This window comes from Vulpes vulpes, chromosome 6 (assembly GCF_048418805.1).
Source record: "Vulpes vulpes isolate BD-2025 chromosome 6, VulVul3, whole genome shotgun sequence".
Taxonomy (NCBI): Eukaryota; Metazoa; Chordata; class Mammalia; order Carnivora; family Canidae; genus Vulpes; species Vulpes vulpes.
The window spans coordinates 57,429,972-57,445,453 of NC_132785.1; the positions used below are offsets into that span (position 1 = coordinate 57,429,972).

Genomic DNA, 15,482 nt, shown 5'->3' on the forward strand with positions numbered 1-15,482 from the left:
GTGTGATATCTTGCCCTTTCTCCTCCTAACTTCCTTCAACATTATGGGCAGTAAGTATGAGGCTGCTGTTGCCAAGGCCACCTGGGAATCGAGCAAGGAGTCAAGGTCTGAGTGGGAGGTTCTGGTGTAAGTGCACAGAAAACATCCATACTTGCAACCGACCCCAGGGCCCACATTGTTCCTCCTGTTTCTGGAAAACCAGACATCCTTCTCTGCCCTCCCTCTGCTGGGCTTCACTTCCTCTCTCTGCCCTGAGGTTATTGCTATCTCTTTCCGCACCAACTCAGAAAAATCCCCAAAAGTGGTGTGTGTATATATATATATATATATATATATATATATATATATATATTTAAGGTTAAGGATAAAGAGTATTATAAGATCCATACAGAACATTAGAAAATTAAGAGATCACCTCTAAGATGACCATTCAAGACATCTCCTGCTAACATGTGCTTTACTTTCTCTATAAAAAAAAATGGATTTACTTTTTAACATGGGTGAAATTACATGATGCTCCTATAAGTGTACAAATGGTATACATTTTGTTTCCAGCTTAGCGTTTTAGCTTTTGTTGTTCAAGAACATTTCCCATGCTTTCATAGTGTCATTATAAACATCAATTAAATACTTACTGGTTATAAAAATATAGATACCTTGGAAAATGCAGAATAGAAAAAGTAAACAAAATCGTTTTCTATTTCTTCTTCTTGGGCTGACTATACTTCTTTCAAGGTCTTCTGAATATATAATTCGGGCTATTCTTTATATGGAACTTATATATTGGTTTCTATTAACTTGATAGATTCACTAAGTTAATCTATCATAGGATGCATGCTGTTTAATTAATCATGTCTTTAGTGTGGGTTATTTGCTATTTCTTTTGTTGTTGTTACTATAATTAAGGTAATGATGAACATCTTTGTTTGTAAGTGTTTGATTGCATTTCTGATCATCGTTTTAGTATAGTTTCCCGTATATGGAAATATCATTCAAATGATATGAACATTTCAAAGCTTTATGCCTCATAACCAAATTGTTTTTTAAGAAGACTCTACCAATTTTATTTATTTATTATTTTTTTAATTAACTACACTCTACCTCCCAACATGGAGCTCAAACTCATGACCTGAGATTAAAAGTCATGTGATCTATTGGGCAGCCTGGGTGGCTCAGTGGTTTAGCGCCACCTTCAGCCCAGGGCATGATCCTGGAGACCCGGATCGAGTCCCACGTCAGGCTCCCTGCATGGAGCCTGCTTCTCCCTCTGCCTGTGTCTCTGCTTCTCTTTCTCTGTGTCTCTCATGAATAAATAAATAAAATCTTAAAAAAAAAAAGTCATATGATCTACTGACAGAGCCAGCCAGGCACCCCAAGACTCTACCAATCTCAACTCCCAACAAAAGTGTATAGAATGTTTCTCATCTTAATTTTTTAAATTTTATTTCTTTAGTAATTATAATTAGATTGACATTTGTAATCTGCCCATAGCCATTTATATTTCTTCTATTAGCTTCATTTCTATAGCAAGTTGAAACAACAATTTTTTTTTATAGCAACTTGCAGGGTCACCTGAGTGGCTCAGTCTGTTGAGCGTCTGACTCTTCATTTCAACTCAGGTCATGATCTCAGGGTGGTGGGATCGAGCCCCATGTCAGGCTCAGTGCTCTGTGAGGAGTCAGCTGGAGATTATCTCTCTCCCTCCCTCTTCTTCTCTCCCCTGAAAATAAATAAATACAATCTTAAGAAAAAGAAAACTGGCAGTGAGTAGAGACACACTGTCTACGAGCAATTGGTCTAGCACTGTATTTACATTGCTTCTAATTGCTGTCTCGGTTTTATAGATGAGGAACCTGCAACACAGTAAACAAAAGTAACTTGCCAAAAGTTGTCCAACTAAAAAGTGTCTGAACCAGGATACCTGCCCAAGACTGAACAAGTCTAAAACCTGACTAGCTTTGTCACCAAGCTCCTACAAGGGAAACAAAGCAGCTTATTACATGGAAAACGCACACACACGCACACAGCCTAAACAAAACAATGACTCACCTTACACCCTCAATGCTGTTACCACTGAGTGAGCATCATCCCGACATCGCCTGGTGTGCATAAGTCACCACGGAGGATGGAGGCACACATGGGTCAACAGATTGGAAAAAAAAAATCTATGAAAATGAATAAGCATACATGTTTTAAAACAATACCCACCTCCAATGGTTTTTAATTTTATTTATGCAATTTATCCTGAAGAGAATTTGGTGTTTGTGTAATCATATTTTTTAAATTTGCTTTTGATTTTTCTCAGAACTGAAAGCAGAACAAATGATCACATTTGTTTTCTTGTGCATTTTTATAGCTTCTTGCTCTAACAGTCTCTCTCTCTAATCCATGTAGAGTTTATTTGGGTACACAGGGTGAGGTACAAAGCTGTTTTTTCCTTCTAAAAAATTAAATCAATTACCTAGTGGCATCCATTCGATTCGATGACTCTGCTTTTCCCTCACTGCTTTGTATTCCCTGCCATGTGAAATTTATATTAAGGGCTTCTAAAATGCTCTCCTTTCTGTTTAGGAAGCTCATATTCGTACCATCTACAAGAACTAATCTTAGAGACAGGATATCATAGAATCATTATGCTATCTTTTTTAAAAAGAAACTGGTCATTTAAATGACTTATTACATATCACCCTAAAGTATTATGATTCTGCACTGATAGTGAACACAACATGCAGGCACAGAGAGTTGGTTGTCATTTGTGCCGTTTGGACCAATCGAGCAGAGAACAAAAGTGTCTGCAATCACCAGGACAGTGAAATAGAAAACAATCCATGATGACGATGGACCATCACACCCATGAGCAGAAAATTCGGACAGCAGTCGTCCTGCTGAGGCTCTAGAGCTGCCATGTAGGAGTACTGGGTGTGTGCCCTCCAGGTGACCAGTGTTCCAGAATCATCCAGGTCTTTCTTTGTGAGAAGCTTCCTCGTGCCCTCTTCCCGTGCTGCCCCCATTCCCGGCAAAATCCAGGCTTTCGGGGCTCCTGCCACCCTCTCCTCTGCCCCGTGTCCTCACTCCCCATGAGGTCCCACATCTACGCTTGCCCTCCCAGTGGACCACAGGAGAGAGAGTTTACATCCAAAGCAAAAGGGTCACGAGGTACTCCCATTACTACATCCAAGTATTATGTTCTTCATTCTTCTCTATAAGAATTTCTTTAGGAAGGTCATAATATAATTTTTGTGGGGGCATGATTGGGTCTATCAAAACACATATCTGCAGCTTCATTGTGACTTGCCTCATACTATTCTTACGTATGATGAAGTTGATGAAGAAGTCGTGTGAGACCACATCAGCTTGTGTATTAACTGGCAAGAGCCACTTGACAGGTAGGCACAGACCTCCTCTCCTTTGGTGGAAGGAGAGACAGAGGACTGTTTCAGAGAAACAAATATTCAATCACCCATGGACCGTGACACTGTAAACTTCAAAATCAGTGCTTTAATAATGTATCTTGTGTTTGAATGAAGCATTAAAGAACATTTATTTTCCCCTGATTTTCAGAGCCTTTGTATTAGACTTTAAGATAACTATTTGCCTGTTTTCAGTTCAAATTGGCAGTGACATGCTGAGTGGCCAGATTTCTGTGACCTGAAGTAGCAATGGGGGGTTTCATGTAAGAGACCTAAGTATGCTTGCTCACTGATCGTTTCCTTTCAGCACACAGACTTTGGATATTGGAATACTGGACATCTTCGGTTTTGAAGAATTTCAAAAGAATGAATTTGAACAAGTAAGTGGGTTTCTTTTGAAACTTTATGAGCTTTGATGTGTTTTTTTTAATTAATAAGTTAACTCTTTAATTCAATAGGGACTATTTGCAAAACTACTTGCAAATACAGAATTAAAATAAGTATTTTACTATCCTATTTTAAAATTTATATCCCTGGTTTATGGATATATTCATCCTTTTTGTGTGATCTGTAAACAACTGGCGTGATCTTTTTTAAAAAAAAAAAAAAAAAGAAAAAAGAAAAACAGAAGCACTCATTTTAAAAGATAGGATGACCTGCTATTTCAACCAGGTCAGAGAGACAGAGGGCATTGCTATGTGAAATTAGGGCAAAGGTCTTCAGAAACTGTGGCCAAAAATCAGAATGGAAACAATCCATTATGCCAAGTACTGTTATTCGTAGGATCATCTCTATGTGACACTCATTCATATGACTATCGGAAACTCATAAAAATAGATTCAAGAGGCACTGATTATTTTTAATCCATTTACAGTTTAGGGTACTTTGAAAAGCACTTGTTCTTTTTTTAAGGATCTCCATAGTAATGTATGAATCATTTAATCAAAGTAAGTGTATCTAAAGATTAAGTGTTAAAGAAGAGAGTAGAAATAGAACTGGCCCCAGCCAGCAGAGAAAGGGAGGTGAACCTATGAAGAGGTGTAGGTGGGAAGAGAGAAAACCAGGCTGTACCACAGCATGGGAAGAGTTACATCAGTGCTGTGGTTTGGGAACGCTTTGAATAGTTACATCACTTGTTCAGCTTTATTTATTTTATTTTTTAAGGTAGATCATGTAGCAGTGAATGACACTAGATGGGACTTTGAAACCCAGTTCTATGACTTTTACAAGAACTGTCCTGATCAAGAGGAAAAACCTGTAAAGAACCTGGATTTCCTTATCTGTAAAATCAGGACAGTAAGAGACTTACAGAGCTGTGGGGTTGAACAAGATGACTGTTCTAGAGGTTCTGGTGTCATTTTCTAGCTCATGTCCCTGTGTAAGAAATAATGGAGAGCCACCACTACTGTTATAAATGAGGACACTTGAAAATCTTTTAAAATTCAGCCTTTTTTTTTTTTGTCATAAAAAGTGGTGCAGCATCTTGTGAGTAGATCCTAAATCATGTTGACTCACCTAATCCAGGGTGAGTCATCATGAATCATATTCTTTACAAAACTTTTAGAAAGTCTGGTATGAAATACGACTAGGAAGACCACAGATTTCTTCTCCTTTCAGACTTCTGTATCCAGGGGTGAGTGGGAGGAGGAGGAGGACTGTGGTTTTGTTTATTCGTCCCTTACTATAAGAAACTAGCAGTGCACAGAGGAACAGGGTGGTTAAAAGACTGATCAGTAAAATGGCACAACAGATGTGAGTCTGCCAGCCTTGACCTTGATGCAGCTCTCAACCCAGGTATTTGAAGGTCATCTGGCCAGCAGTATTGATTCCGGACATTTTTTCCTTAGGAAACATACAGGCTCTCAAGTCTCTAATGAGACTCCCTGGTTTCTCCATCTCCTGCTATGCAACATGCAGAAGCCACAGGTGGAGTCCATGCGTGCCCAACACCCTGCCTCACAAGCCACACAGTGATCTGTCCAGCCTGTGCTGATGACTGGGATGTACAAAACATGAGTGTTGTTTTCTAATGAAAACTTACTACTTTTACTACAATTTTACATACATCCCTTGTTCTTTCATTCTGCTAAATATTTTAATTATATACTTTAGAATATATTCACAAGCTGCGATTTTCATATAACAAGGAATGGCATGTTTTCAAATCTAAAGAGTGGGTCTCTATTAAATACCAAAAGGTATGGGGCACCTGAGTGGCTCAGTCGGTTAAGTGACTGCCTTTGGTTCAGGTCATGATCCCCTGCATTGAGATCCTTGCTCAGCTGGTAGCCTGCTTCTCCTCCCTGCCATTCCCCCCAGCTTGTGCTCTCTCTCTCCTCTTGTCAAATAAATAAAATCTTTCAAATAAATAAAAAGATAGATAGGCAGATAAATAAATAAAAAATACATACATACATACCATAATGTAGTTTTAGACACTTCTGGGTAAATCTCAAGATAAATTCTTTGGTTTAAATTATGAAAAAATATCAAAAAAAAAAAAAAGAACTGTACCCTTTTCCTAGATTTGGTTGGCTCTTGTATACAATAGTAACTAGGAGCCATTTAGAAGAATAAAATTATTTTTTTTGTGATGAATCCAAATCTCAGCTTACAGTGGATTTAGCACATTTCTAAATTTGCATGTGAACTTATCACAAAGGCTTTGGTTTGAATGCTCCATTCTAGATTCTTGAGTTGCTGATAGTATGTGAACTTCTTCATTTTATATTCTTCTTTTTTTTTCATTTTATATTCTATTGCAAACTTTCAACAAAATGTTTAACAAATCAATACTGTGTTCTGAATCAAACCCAGAAGAATATTAGTACCTTTCTAAGTATTTATTTTATTCTTTTTTGAGCTTTTGTGACCCATCTATCGGCTCTTTGCTAGAATGTCAATTCCTATGGTGCTGAATTGTGTCAGGTACAGCATTTTGTATATAATAGAAGCTTAACAAATACAGTTGCAATTGAAATCTTAAGAATGAATTCATAAGAAAATATCTTCATAATGGATCTCCTAGTGGTTTCCTTGCTCAGGAATAAATGTATATATTTCAACTGTTCTTCCATAAGAAGGCTGACAAAGGTTTAGAACAGGGACAGTTTGAGGAGATAGCTAAGAAGCACTTCAAAACCTCAGCATCCCCAAGTACCTCTAAAAGATTTGATAGGCCTTTGCAGTTCTTTAGATGAGAATTTATTTCAGCTAATAGGAAATGCTAATCCTGTTTTCTTTGACTTTTAATGATTTGTTTCTATTTAGAGCTATTTTACATATTATAAGATCATATTTAGAATAAAATATATAACATTATATATGTATATTGAATCTACCGTCCTCATTATTTAAATAATTACCTTATTACCAGCTCACTCTCTGTTATGTAATACTTGATTTTTTGAACCCTACTTCCTTTATCACATAAAGTTTATCTCTAGCTCTGTAAAAGTATCTCCTAAGGCATTGAGGGAGAAGCCCCTCCAGCTGACCCTCTGGCATCACGCAGTCAATGATTTCCAAGATTGTAGTGCCCAAGAGACAGAAAGATAGTGAACGAGACAAGGGTATCCCTTACACAGTGATGCTAGAAAGGAGAAAGCACTTCTCACTTTCTTCTTCCTTTCGAGGCATTAGAAAGTGAGAGAAAGAAGTAAAAATATTTCTACTTCCAGATGTGACTATGTATTTGGAAAAGGGAGAAGACTGAAGGAGACATCACTGTAAACAACACAAGGACTTGATAGAGAAGCTAGTTTCGGCATGAACATGCAAAACCAGAAATTCTTTCTTTTCTTTTTTTTTTTTTTTTTAGATTTTGTTTATTTATTCATGAGAGACACACAGAGAGAGGCAGAGACACATAGGCAGAGGGAGAAGCAGGGTTCCTGCAGGGAACCTAATGCAGGACTCCATCCCAGGACCCCGGGGTCATGACCTGAGCCGAAGGCAGACACTCAACCACTGAGCCACCCAGGCACCCCTAAAAAAACAGTAATTCTTATGTAGCTTAAAAATAGCATGTTAGAGGCACAATGGAAAGTAAAGAGAGACTGACCTTGTCAAAATGAAGTAAGTAGCCTAAGTGAGGGGCTGTGTAGAAGGCTCCTGAAAGTCTCCACTTGCACACAAACAAGTGGAGAGATGAACTGATTTCTCAGATGGAAGGACCTGCTGTCTAGAGATGCCAGTCCTCCCCAACCCATGGCACATGTAGCCCAGGGCAGTCCCACAACAGATAACTGAAGAATGGGTGGCATAATCAGACCAGCTCAGTCCTGCCACTCCCAATAAATATGGAATCAGGTAGTGAGTATCAGTGACTGCTACCCTTGGAACAACAGACACACCCAAAATGCCTGTCAGGTGTTCTTGCTGAGAAAGAAGGCAGAGAAAACCTGAATATAATGAAGTTTCCTGAGCTAATTACTAGTCACCAGGAACTGGGAACAGAGGAACATAATAAAATAAACCATGAGGATACACTCACAAATCCAGCATGTGGGAAGCCATACAGGACAAATGATTTCTTCAACAACATATAAATTGCAAGGGTAAAAATATAGAAGAAGGTGGGTAGCCTATAGATTCAAAGGGATTTAAGAGATATAGAGGTCAGTTAAATATATGGACGTTATGTCGATCCTTGTTTACATATAAAACTAATGCAAAATCTGGATATTTGATGAAATGAAGAAATTATTGTTGATAGAAATTATGTGTGTTAAAGGTACTGTGGATGTGTTCTCTAAGTCCTAGTGTCTTAAAGAATTATACTAAAATACTTAACAATTAAAGAGAATTCCTTGAGATGAGTCTAGTTTTGAGGGTAATAGAAAAATAGGTAAAGCAGAATTGGCCACGAGTTGATAATTCTTTAGGCTTGCTGCTGGCAGATGGGGGTTCATTACATTGTTCAGTATTGAATATGCTTAAAACTGTCCATAATATACAATTTTAAATAAATGATAATATTTTGAGATTACATGAATATTATTTTAATAAATGATAGAATAGTTATGCACCCAATAAGTGGGATTGCAAAGCCTTACATGCTACAAATCTTTACCAAAGACACAAAGAACAAAGTCATGAAAAGTAACGATTTAACATTCAATAATTTTCCTAAATTTCTCACTACATACTTAAAATGCAGCTATGTATAATGAAATACTTAAAGCTACAGAGTTTAGTAAAATTGCATATCAGCAACCTACTGTAAGAATATAGAGAATTTGGGCAGCCCGGGTGGCTCAGTGGTTTAGTGCTGCCTTCAGCCCAGGGCCTGATCCTGGAGACCCGGGATTGAGTCCCATGTCGGGCTCCCTGCATGGAGCCTGCTTCTCCCTCTGCCTGTGTCTCTGCGTCTCTCTCTCTCTCTCTCTTTCTCTCTCTCTCTCTGTATCTCTGTCTCTCATGAATAAATAAATAAAATCTTAAAAAAAAGAATATAGAGAATTTGAAGAGAGAATACATTTGTTCAAACTTAAAGGTTCCATTGCAGAAGATAAAATTGTGATATATGACCTATCTTTATGCCAGGCTTCATCTAAGCTGATTTCAGAAGAGTTGTCAAGGATTTGAAACATTTCCCTGCTTACAAACCCTTTTCTAAAAAGTAAGATTTACTGGAAAGTCCAGATGAACAGTAATTCAATCAGACTTATGATAAGTGTTCAAACACTAAAAAAGCCAGATACCTTGACTTCTAAAATTTTATGAAATGATATTATATACTTTGGCAACCTCAACCTCAAAAAAAAAACATAAAATTTTCAGTTGTGAAATTACTATCCTAGAAATGATACAAAGGTAAATCACACCCTTAACAGGGAGTATCCCATTTTACAGATGGTAAAACTGTTAAGTGCTACAGTCTCTACTGTGTGATAGAGTATTAGCAGCAGCAGAAAGGATCTGTTTTCCTGGCTCTTTGGCATCAGGACAGTGTATGGTTAATTCATTCAACAAACATTTGCATAAGTAAGAAATTCCAGACTCTGTTCCAGGTACTAAGAAATGTGCAGGCCGGGGCACCTGGGTGGCTCAGTGATTGAGTGTCTGCCCTTGGCTTAGGGTGTGATCTGGGGGTCCTGGGATTGAGTCCCGCATCAGGGTCCCTGCAGGGAGCCTGCTTCTCTCTCTGCCTATGTTTCTGCCCCTCTCTCTGAGTCTCATGAATAATAAGAAGAATGAGAAGAAGAAGAAGAAGAAGAAGAAGAAGAGGAAGAGGAAGAGGAAGAAGAAGAAGAAGAAGAAGAAGAAGAAGAAGAAGAAGAAGAAGAAAAGAAGAAGAAGAAGAAGAAGAAGAAGAAGAAGAAGAAGAAGGAGAAGAAATAATGCACAGGCATTGTGGTGTGGTCTGTAAGATGCAAATGGAAGAAGGACCAGTTCTAATCTAATACCATGGGAGAAGGACTGAGAAGCCTTCATGAGGAAAATGTTGATATTTTAGCACCAAATATGGCAGAAATCCAGTACAGTTGTCATCATAATTAATGTCCTGACAACTATTAGGTTTCAGTATAGATCCTGGGCACCTGGATGGCTCAGTTGGTGAACCGTCCAACTTTTGATCTCAGGGTTATGAGTCCAAGCCCTGCATTGGGCTCCACACCAGGTGTGGAGCCTACTTAAAAAGAAAAAAAAAAAAAAGTAGCTTTCAATATTGATCCACTTACCACTCTATTGATTGACCTATGAAAACAAAAAATATTTTATTGTTAAGTCTCATCACATTTAGATCTCAAAATTATACATACATTAAATATCCAACTCAGTTTAAGAAGAATTTGAATGAGAATATTTAGTTTCTTTACTTAGCAGAACTAGTAGAGTGCTATTCAGGTTCTATAGAAAACAGTAATTAAATAATGAGATGCTATTTTAATGTACTTCTTACAATAATATTGGTTTTTTACAGATTTTATTTATTCATGAGACACACACACACACACACACACACAGAGGCAGAGACATAGGCAGAGGGACATAGGCAGAGGGAGAAGCAGGCTCCCTGCGGGAACCCTGATATAGGGACTCAATCTGAGGATCTGGGCATCACTACCCAAGCCAAAGGCAGACACTCAACCACTGAGCCACCCAGGCACCCCTAATATTAGATTCTATTTCTTAAAGACAGTATGGTTAGAAGTCTTGAGTGAGGGTGCCTGGTATGACCAGTAGAGCATACAACTTGGTTTCAAGACCATGAGTTCAAGCCTCATGTTGGGTGTGGAGCCTACTGAAAAAATGCATACATACCTACATATATACATAAATATAAGATAAAACTAAGAAAAGGAAACAAAATAAATGAGACAGGGAATAACAATTTTAAGTATGTAAACTACATTTAATGACATTTTCCCCTCCAGACACTACAACATTAAAAAACATCACCATTTTGGTGTTAAGGAAAGCAGAGCTCAGATAATTTAAGTAACTCACAGAAGTACACAGCATGAAGCTCTGAATTCAGAACTGTCCCCAGAGCCACAGGTTCTCTGAAGCTAGACTTGATTGTGTATTTTCATCCTACATCTTCTAAACTGCTGCCCATCCATGAGTATATTTGCTTGCATTTCTCTTAGGGCACAACATTATTTATTCTGTTAAATATAATATAAATATGTTAAATTTATTTGGCATCATTTTTTCCTATAGCGGAATATTTCACCAAATCCTTTTACTATGTATAAATAAATTAGAGAATGCAAGTGTATCTTCTGTATTGCAGAGCAATTAAGAGGAAATGTTTCAGGACGTCGGAAGAAGAATGAATGGGTTTGAAAATATCCATCAGGTCACCTTAGACAAGAGTGAACTGAGTTCTTTCAGGGATGACCAACCAAGGAAAAGCTTACATTTACAGTGACGGCTGTTTGGATAGAAAGCCCAAATGTGCTGACCAGGAGTATAGATTCATTTAGTTTTCTGCTAATAAATAATCAACAATGGCTATAAGTTCTCTAGCCCCCACCATGAGCTGGGCCCTCTTTCTGGATGATCTCTGACTCTCACGGCAACCCCCTGGGGAAGGCTTTGCTGGCCAAGTGGGCAGTGTGGATGTGCGTCCATCTGGCCCCAAGGCCAGTGCTCCTTGTACTAGCTTATCCCTCTGCCACCTTGTGACCACTATCCTGAAGAGCTCGTTATTTATGGAGTACCTCTTAGCTTTGCATTTAATCCTGAGTAATGACAACTACTTTAAAAAGAATGAATATTTTAGTAGAAATTATGTATTGATTATTGTTTTCAGACCTACATTAACAAGTTAATGTGAAATGAGAAGGCATATTGATTAAGATGAGATTTGTTGCTAAATACACACACACACACACACACACACACACACACTTATCTTTTGTTGAAAAGTGATGAAGAGTATAGTGCCCGACACTTTAAAATATGAGAATTTTGACCAGAAGTTACATTCCCAACAACTGAGTATGGCTTTTATGTAAATGGAAGGATATATTTTATGGACAAGGTAGCATACAAAATATATAAAAATATAGTTTTTCTTTTCATTTGTAGTTTCCAATTCTGACGTTAGTAGATTATAATGTAGAATATAGCAATCCATTTAGCCAATGGGTTTATTGTTGGCCACCCCTCCTGTCAACCCCTCAAATCCCAGAGTAGTAATTACTCCTATTAAAGGAGAATACAAGTATGAATTAAGCCCATTAGAATTTGAACTTATTTTGTGAGCCTGTGTGGCTCTAAGTAAGAGAATCACTAAAAGAAATGTTGAGACAGAGCTTGCCTGGATAAAAACAATACATTTCTTAAAGATCTATTTATTTATTTATTTATTGAGAGCGTGAGCATGGGGAGGGGCAGAGGGAGACAGAGTGTCTCAAACAGACTCTGTGCTAAGTGTGGAGCCCCACGTGGGACTCGATCCCACGACCGCGGGATCATGAGCTGAGCTGAAACCAGGAGTTGACCGCTTGGCTGATGGAGCCACCCAGGCACGCCTGAATAGAAACGATGTTTTTACGCCTGTGACGTAACTTCCACCTAGCTTTGCTTAAAACCTGTTCTGCAGTTTGATTTTGAAGTTTCAAAGGGCAACCAAAAGGGCCAAGGACATTTGGTTTGTTTAGAAAAGAGTAATCCACCAAAGAGAAGTGGAGGGGCAGGGAGAAAGGATGAAACCCAAGCCCACCCAGGGAAGACACCACAGCAGCAGTAGGGCCTGGCATGGGTGGGCACTCAGCTCCTTCCTGCTGACTAGGCTCCTGGAGGGAAGGAGCCCAGCATGCGGCGTCTACACAGCTCCCTGGGCCTCTCGTACATGACATTAGTAGAGGCACTGTTGTCTGTCTATCAGTTTGAGACAGATGGTGCTAAGGGAAAGTAAACAGGCCCTCCCAAACAAGGACAGAGAGAAGAAAGGCCTCTACCATAATAGGATATTCAAAGAAGGCAAAATAAATTACAGATTTTAAAAGCTGAAACAAATCAGAGAAGTACCATTCCCTCACCAGCCTCTGCACCTGCTGTTTTATAGACAATGTGTCAAAATCAGGAATGATTGATTTGTTGGGTGAAGAACACAGAGCAATCTAACAGGCCCTGAGGCATGCTTTGAAAAAGTAAGGTAGAGATTCACAGTATACTTGGTATAAGGAAAGGCCCTGAGAAGTCCTGCAGAGAAGACCATTAACTTAGGTTGGCTCAGTGTTTCTCCAGTGGGGTTCTGATATAGTGTTTTTTAGACAGTATCAATTGACATTTCATTCAATTAGTGTTCTGCTGAACACGTGCTGAAAACACAGAATATCTAAAATCTGACATCATTCCTGCACAATCTGACATCCCATTACTGTAGTCTACAGACATATCTGTATTAATTGAGAAACAAATCAGTGAATGGATTGTGTGTGTTCTGTGCTATCATCTCTTCCAGTATGTTCACCATATCTACATATTAAAATCCCCTGGAAAGCTTTTGAAATACATCAATGTCTAGGCCTCACTCTGACTAGATTGGTTTGGGGTCAGGCTGAGACATCAGCTTTTTCGAAGAGCTCGAGGGCATTTCCAGTGTGCAGTAAGAATGTGAATTGCTGTCTAATGTCTAGGGCTCTGCCTTCAACTGGAGTCAGCTTTAATTAACCTCCTGCTTTAATTTTGTGATGTAAATGTCATGCTCTATTATATTTTTGCTTCAGAGATATTTCACTGAGTAATAAAAGTAAAGGGAGAACAGTTGGCGAAAATTTACTCAAGAAATTAAGTTTGTCATTAATACAAATGATAGGCCATCTGGATAAGCAATAATGTTCTGTTACTAAAGAGTGTTTCCAAGGGGTGCATAATTTTTATTATTAAACCAGTTAGCAACGGCACTTAATGTACAAAGCATGTATTTTAATCAGAGAAGGGTGCATGCTAATTAAACAGTACTTAACAATTGCTCATTTTCATCTATGAATACTTACCTTCGCTTACATTCAGGCTGCTCGGAGGAATACCCAGAAATTTAGTGGAACCCAATTATGATTCTGATGGATGACGTCAAAAAGTAAAAATGATTGCTTTGCATTGAAGTCGATCATATTCTCAGTTATCAATGCATTGATGCTTCTAGATATGAAAACTAATTTTCCTGTAAACGTATTTCACTGTATCTTTCTCTGGTTCTGTCTAATACACACCCACATAGGCACACACCACACAGCAGTTCAGTGAAGCTGAAGGAGGGGTAGGCAGGCTCTGGCCATGAGTGGGGCCACCTATTTTGTGGATGGGATACATTTTTTTTTCCATTTTCAACTAGATATCTGACATAGGCTGTTATATTCATATTAGCACCCTTAGCTACATTTCCTGGCAGTGTTGACGTTCATGCTACACTGCTTCTTTTACATTTTTTTCTGTTTTTTTTTTCCTTCTTTCTCTTCTTTTTCTTTTCTTTTTTTTTTTTTTCTTTCTTTTACATTTTAACTTGGGTTCAAGCAGTGGGTGCTTTGAACAGTATAGGATTAGGGAAAGGCAAACTGTTTTGGTAGAAAAGTGTAATGTACGCATTACTGCAAAATGTTTGAAAACTATTCCACTTTGAACTGTGTATACTCCTCGTGATTTCCTTTACTGCTCAGCATTGCTCTTCTCTTAGAAACACAAAAACATTTCCTTTACGGAGAGCATTCATTGTAATGAAGGCTGCAAGTCAAAAATCCCTCCACAGCCTACTGAGCTTTATACATCCAGCTGGCATTTTCCCTATGGGATTTTAATAAATTACTTCTTCTTTTCCCCCTCCAAATACAAAGAACATGATGTACAATAGAAGATTCAGGTGTATTTTTCTGATCGCTCCATGTCACAAAATACTCTCCGATGCCTCAGCTTAAAAAATTTGAGGCTCGGTAGAGAAGCTGGATGTTTTATGAGTCATCATGACCAGGAGAGTAAGAAATTGAGTTATTGTAACCAAAACCACAGGCCAAATCCTTTTTATGTTAGCCAAAGTTTGGCAGATTACTTTAGGCCTTCCTGGGGGGGAGGGGAGGGAAGAAAAAAGATGTACTCTGACCCCCTCCAGCTCCTTCTAATTTTTCTGTGACTTTCACTACACTCCCACTTGGTATCACCATTTTCACTGAAACAGCAGATCAATTCAGCAAAGCCAAGACTCAACTCAATAAAATATTAGTCAAATAATAGCAATTGAAAGCTCTGTATAATTTTACAAAAAGCCTTAGTCAGTCAGAACAGCCAGGTATATCGGGAGATGCGCAGCTATGAAGCAGTCAAGGGTGAGAGGATTCAGGCAAGTTGTCATGGAAAGTAGTTTTTGCAACTACAGGCCTGCTATCTATTGTGAATGCAGAGTGATAAGAGAATCCTGTTCAGCATGTTTGAGACATCCACATCTAAGTATTTTCAGTTACTGAAAATAGAGATACATGTCCTGTAATTTGGGTGTTTCTTATACAATAGAGAATCATCCAGGGATGTTCTTGTTTTGGAATACTTCATCAGACAGTAATATATCAGACAACACACAGTAACAGGCATCTCCTTATTTTTCATGGCTTCGACCTTTAT

At 38.4% G+C, this 15,482-nt stretch overlaps 1 protein-coding gene across 17 annotated transcripts in view; it reads left to right on the plus strand.

Moving 5' to 3' along the window:
• MYO16 (myosin XVI) overlaps window positions 1–15,482 on the plus strand; it is a 591,124-nt gene that overhangs the window by 402,630 nt on the left and 173,012 nt on the right. For all 17 annotated transcript variants that reach the window (XR_012002051.1, XM_072761001.1, XM_072761005.1 and 14 more), the window contains one exon: window positions 3,718–3,790. Coding sequence is in view for 16 of the 17 variants with exons in the window: in XM_072761001.1 (XP_072617102.1) it covers window positions 3,718–3,790 (73 nt within the window). In the remaining variant the exon portion in view is untranslated. The remainder of the gene's footprint in view (window positions 1–3,717; window positions 3,791–15,482) is intronic.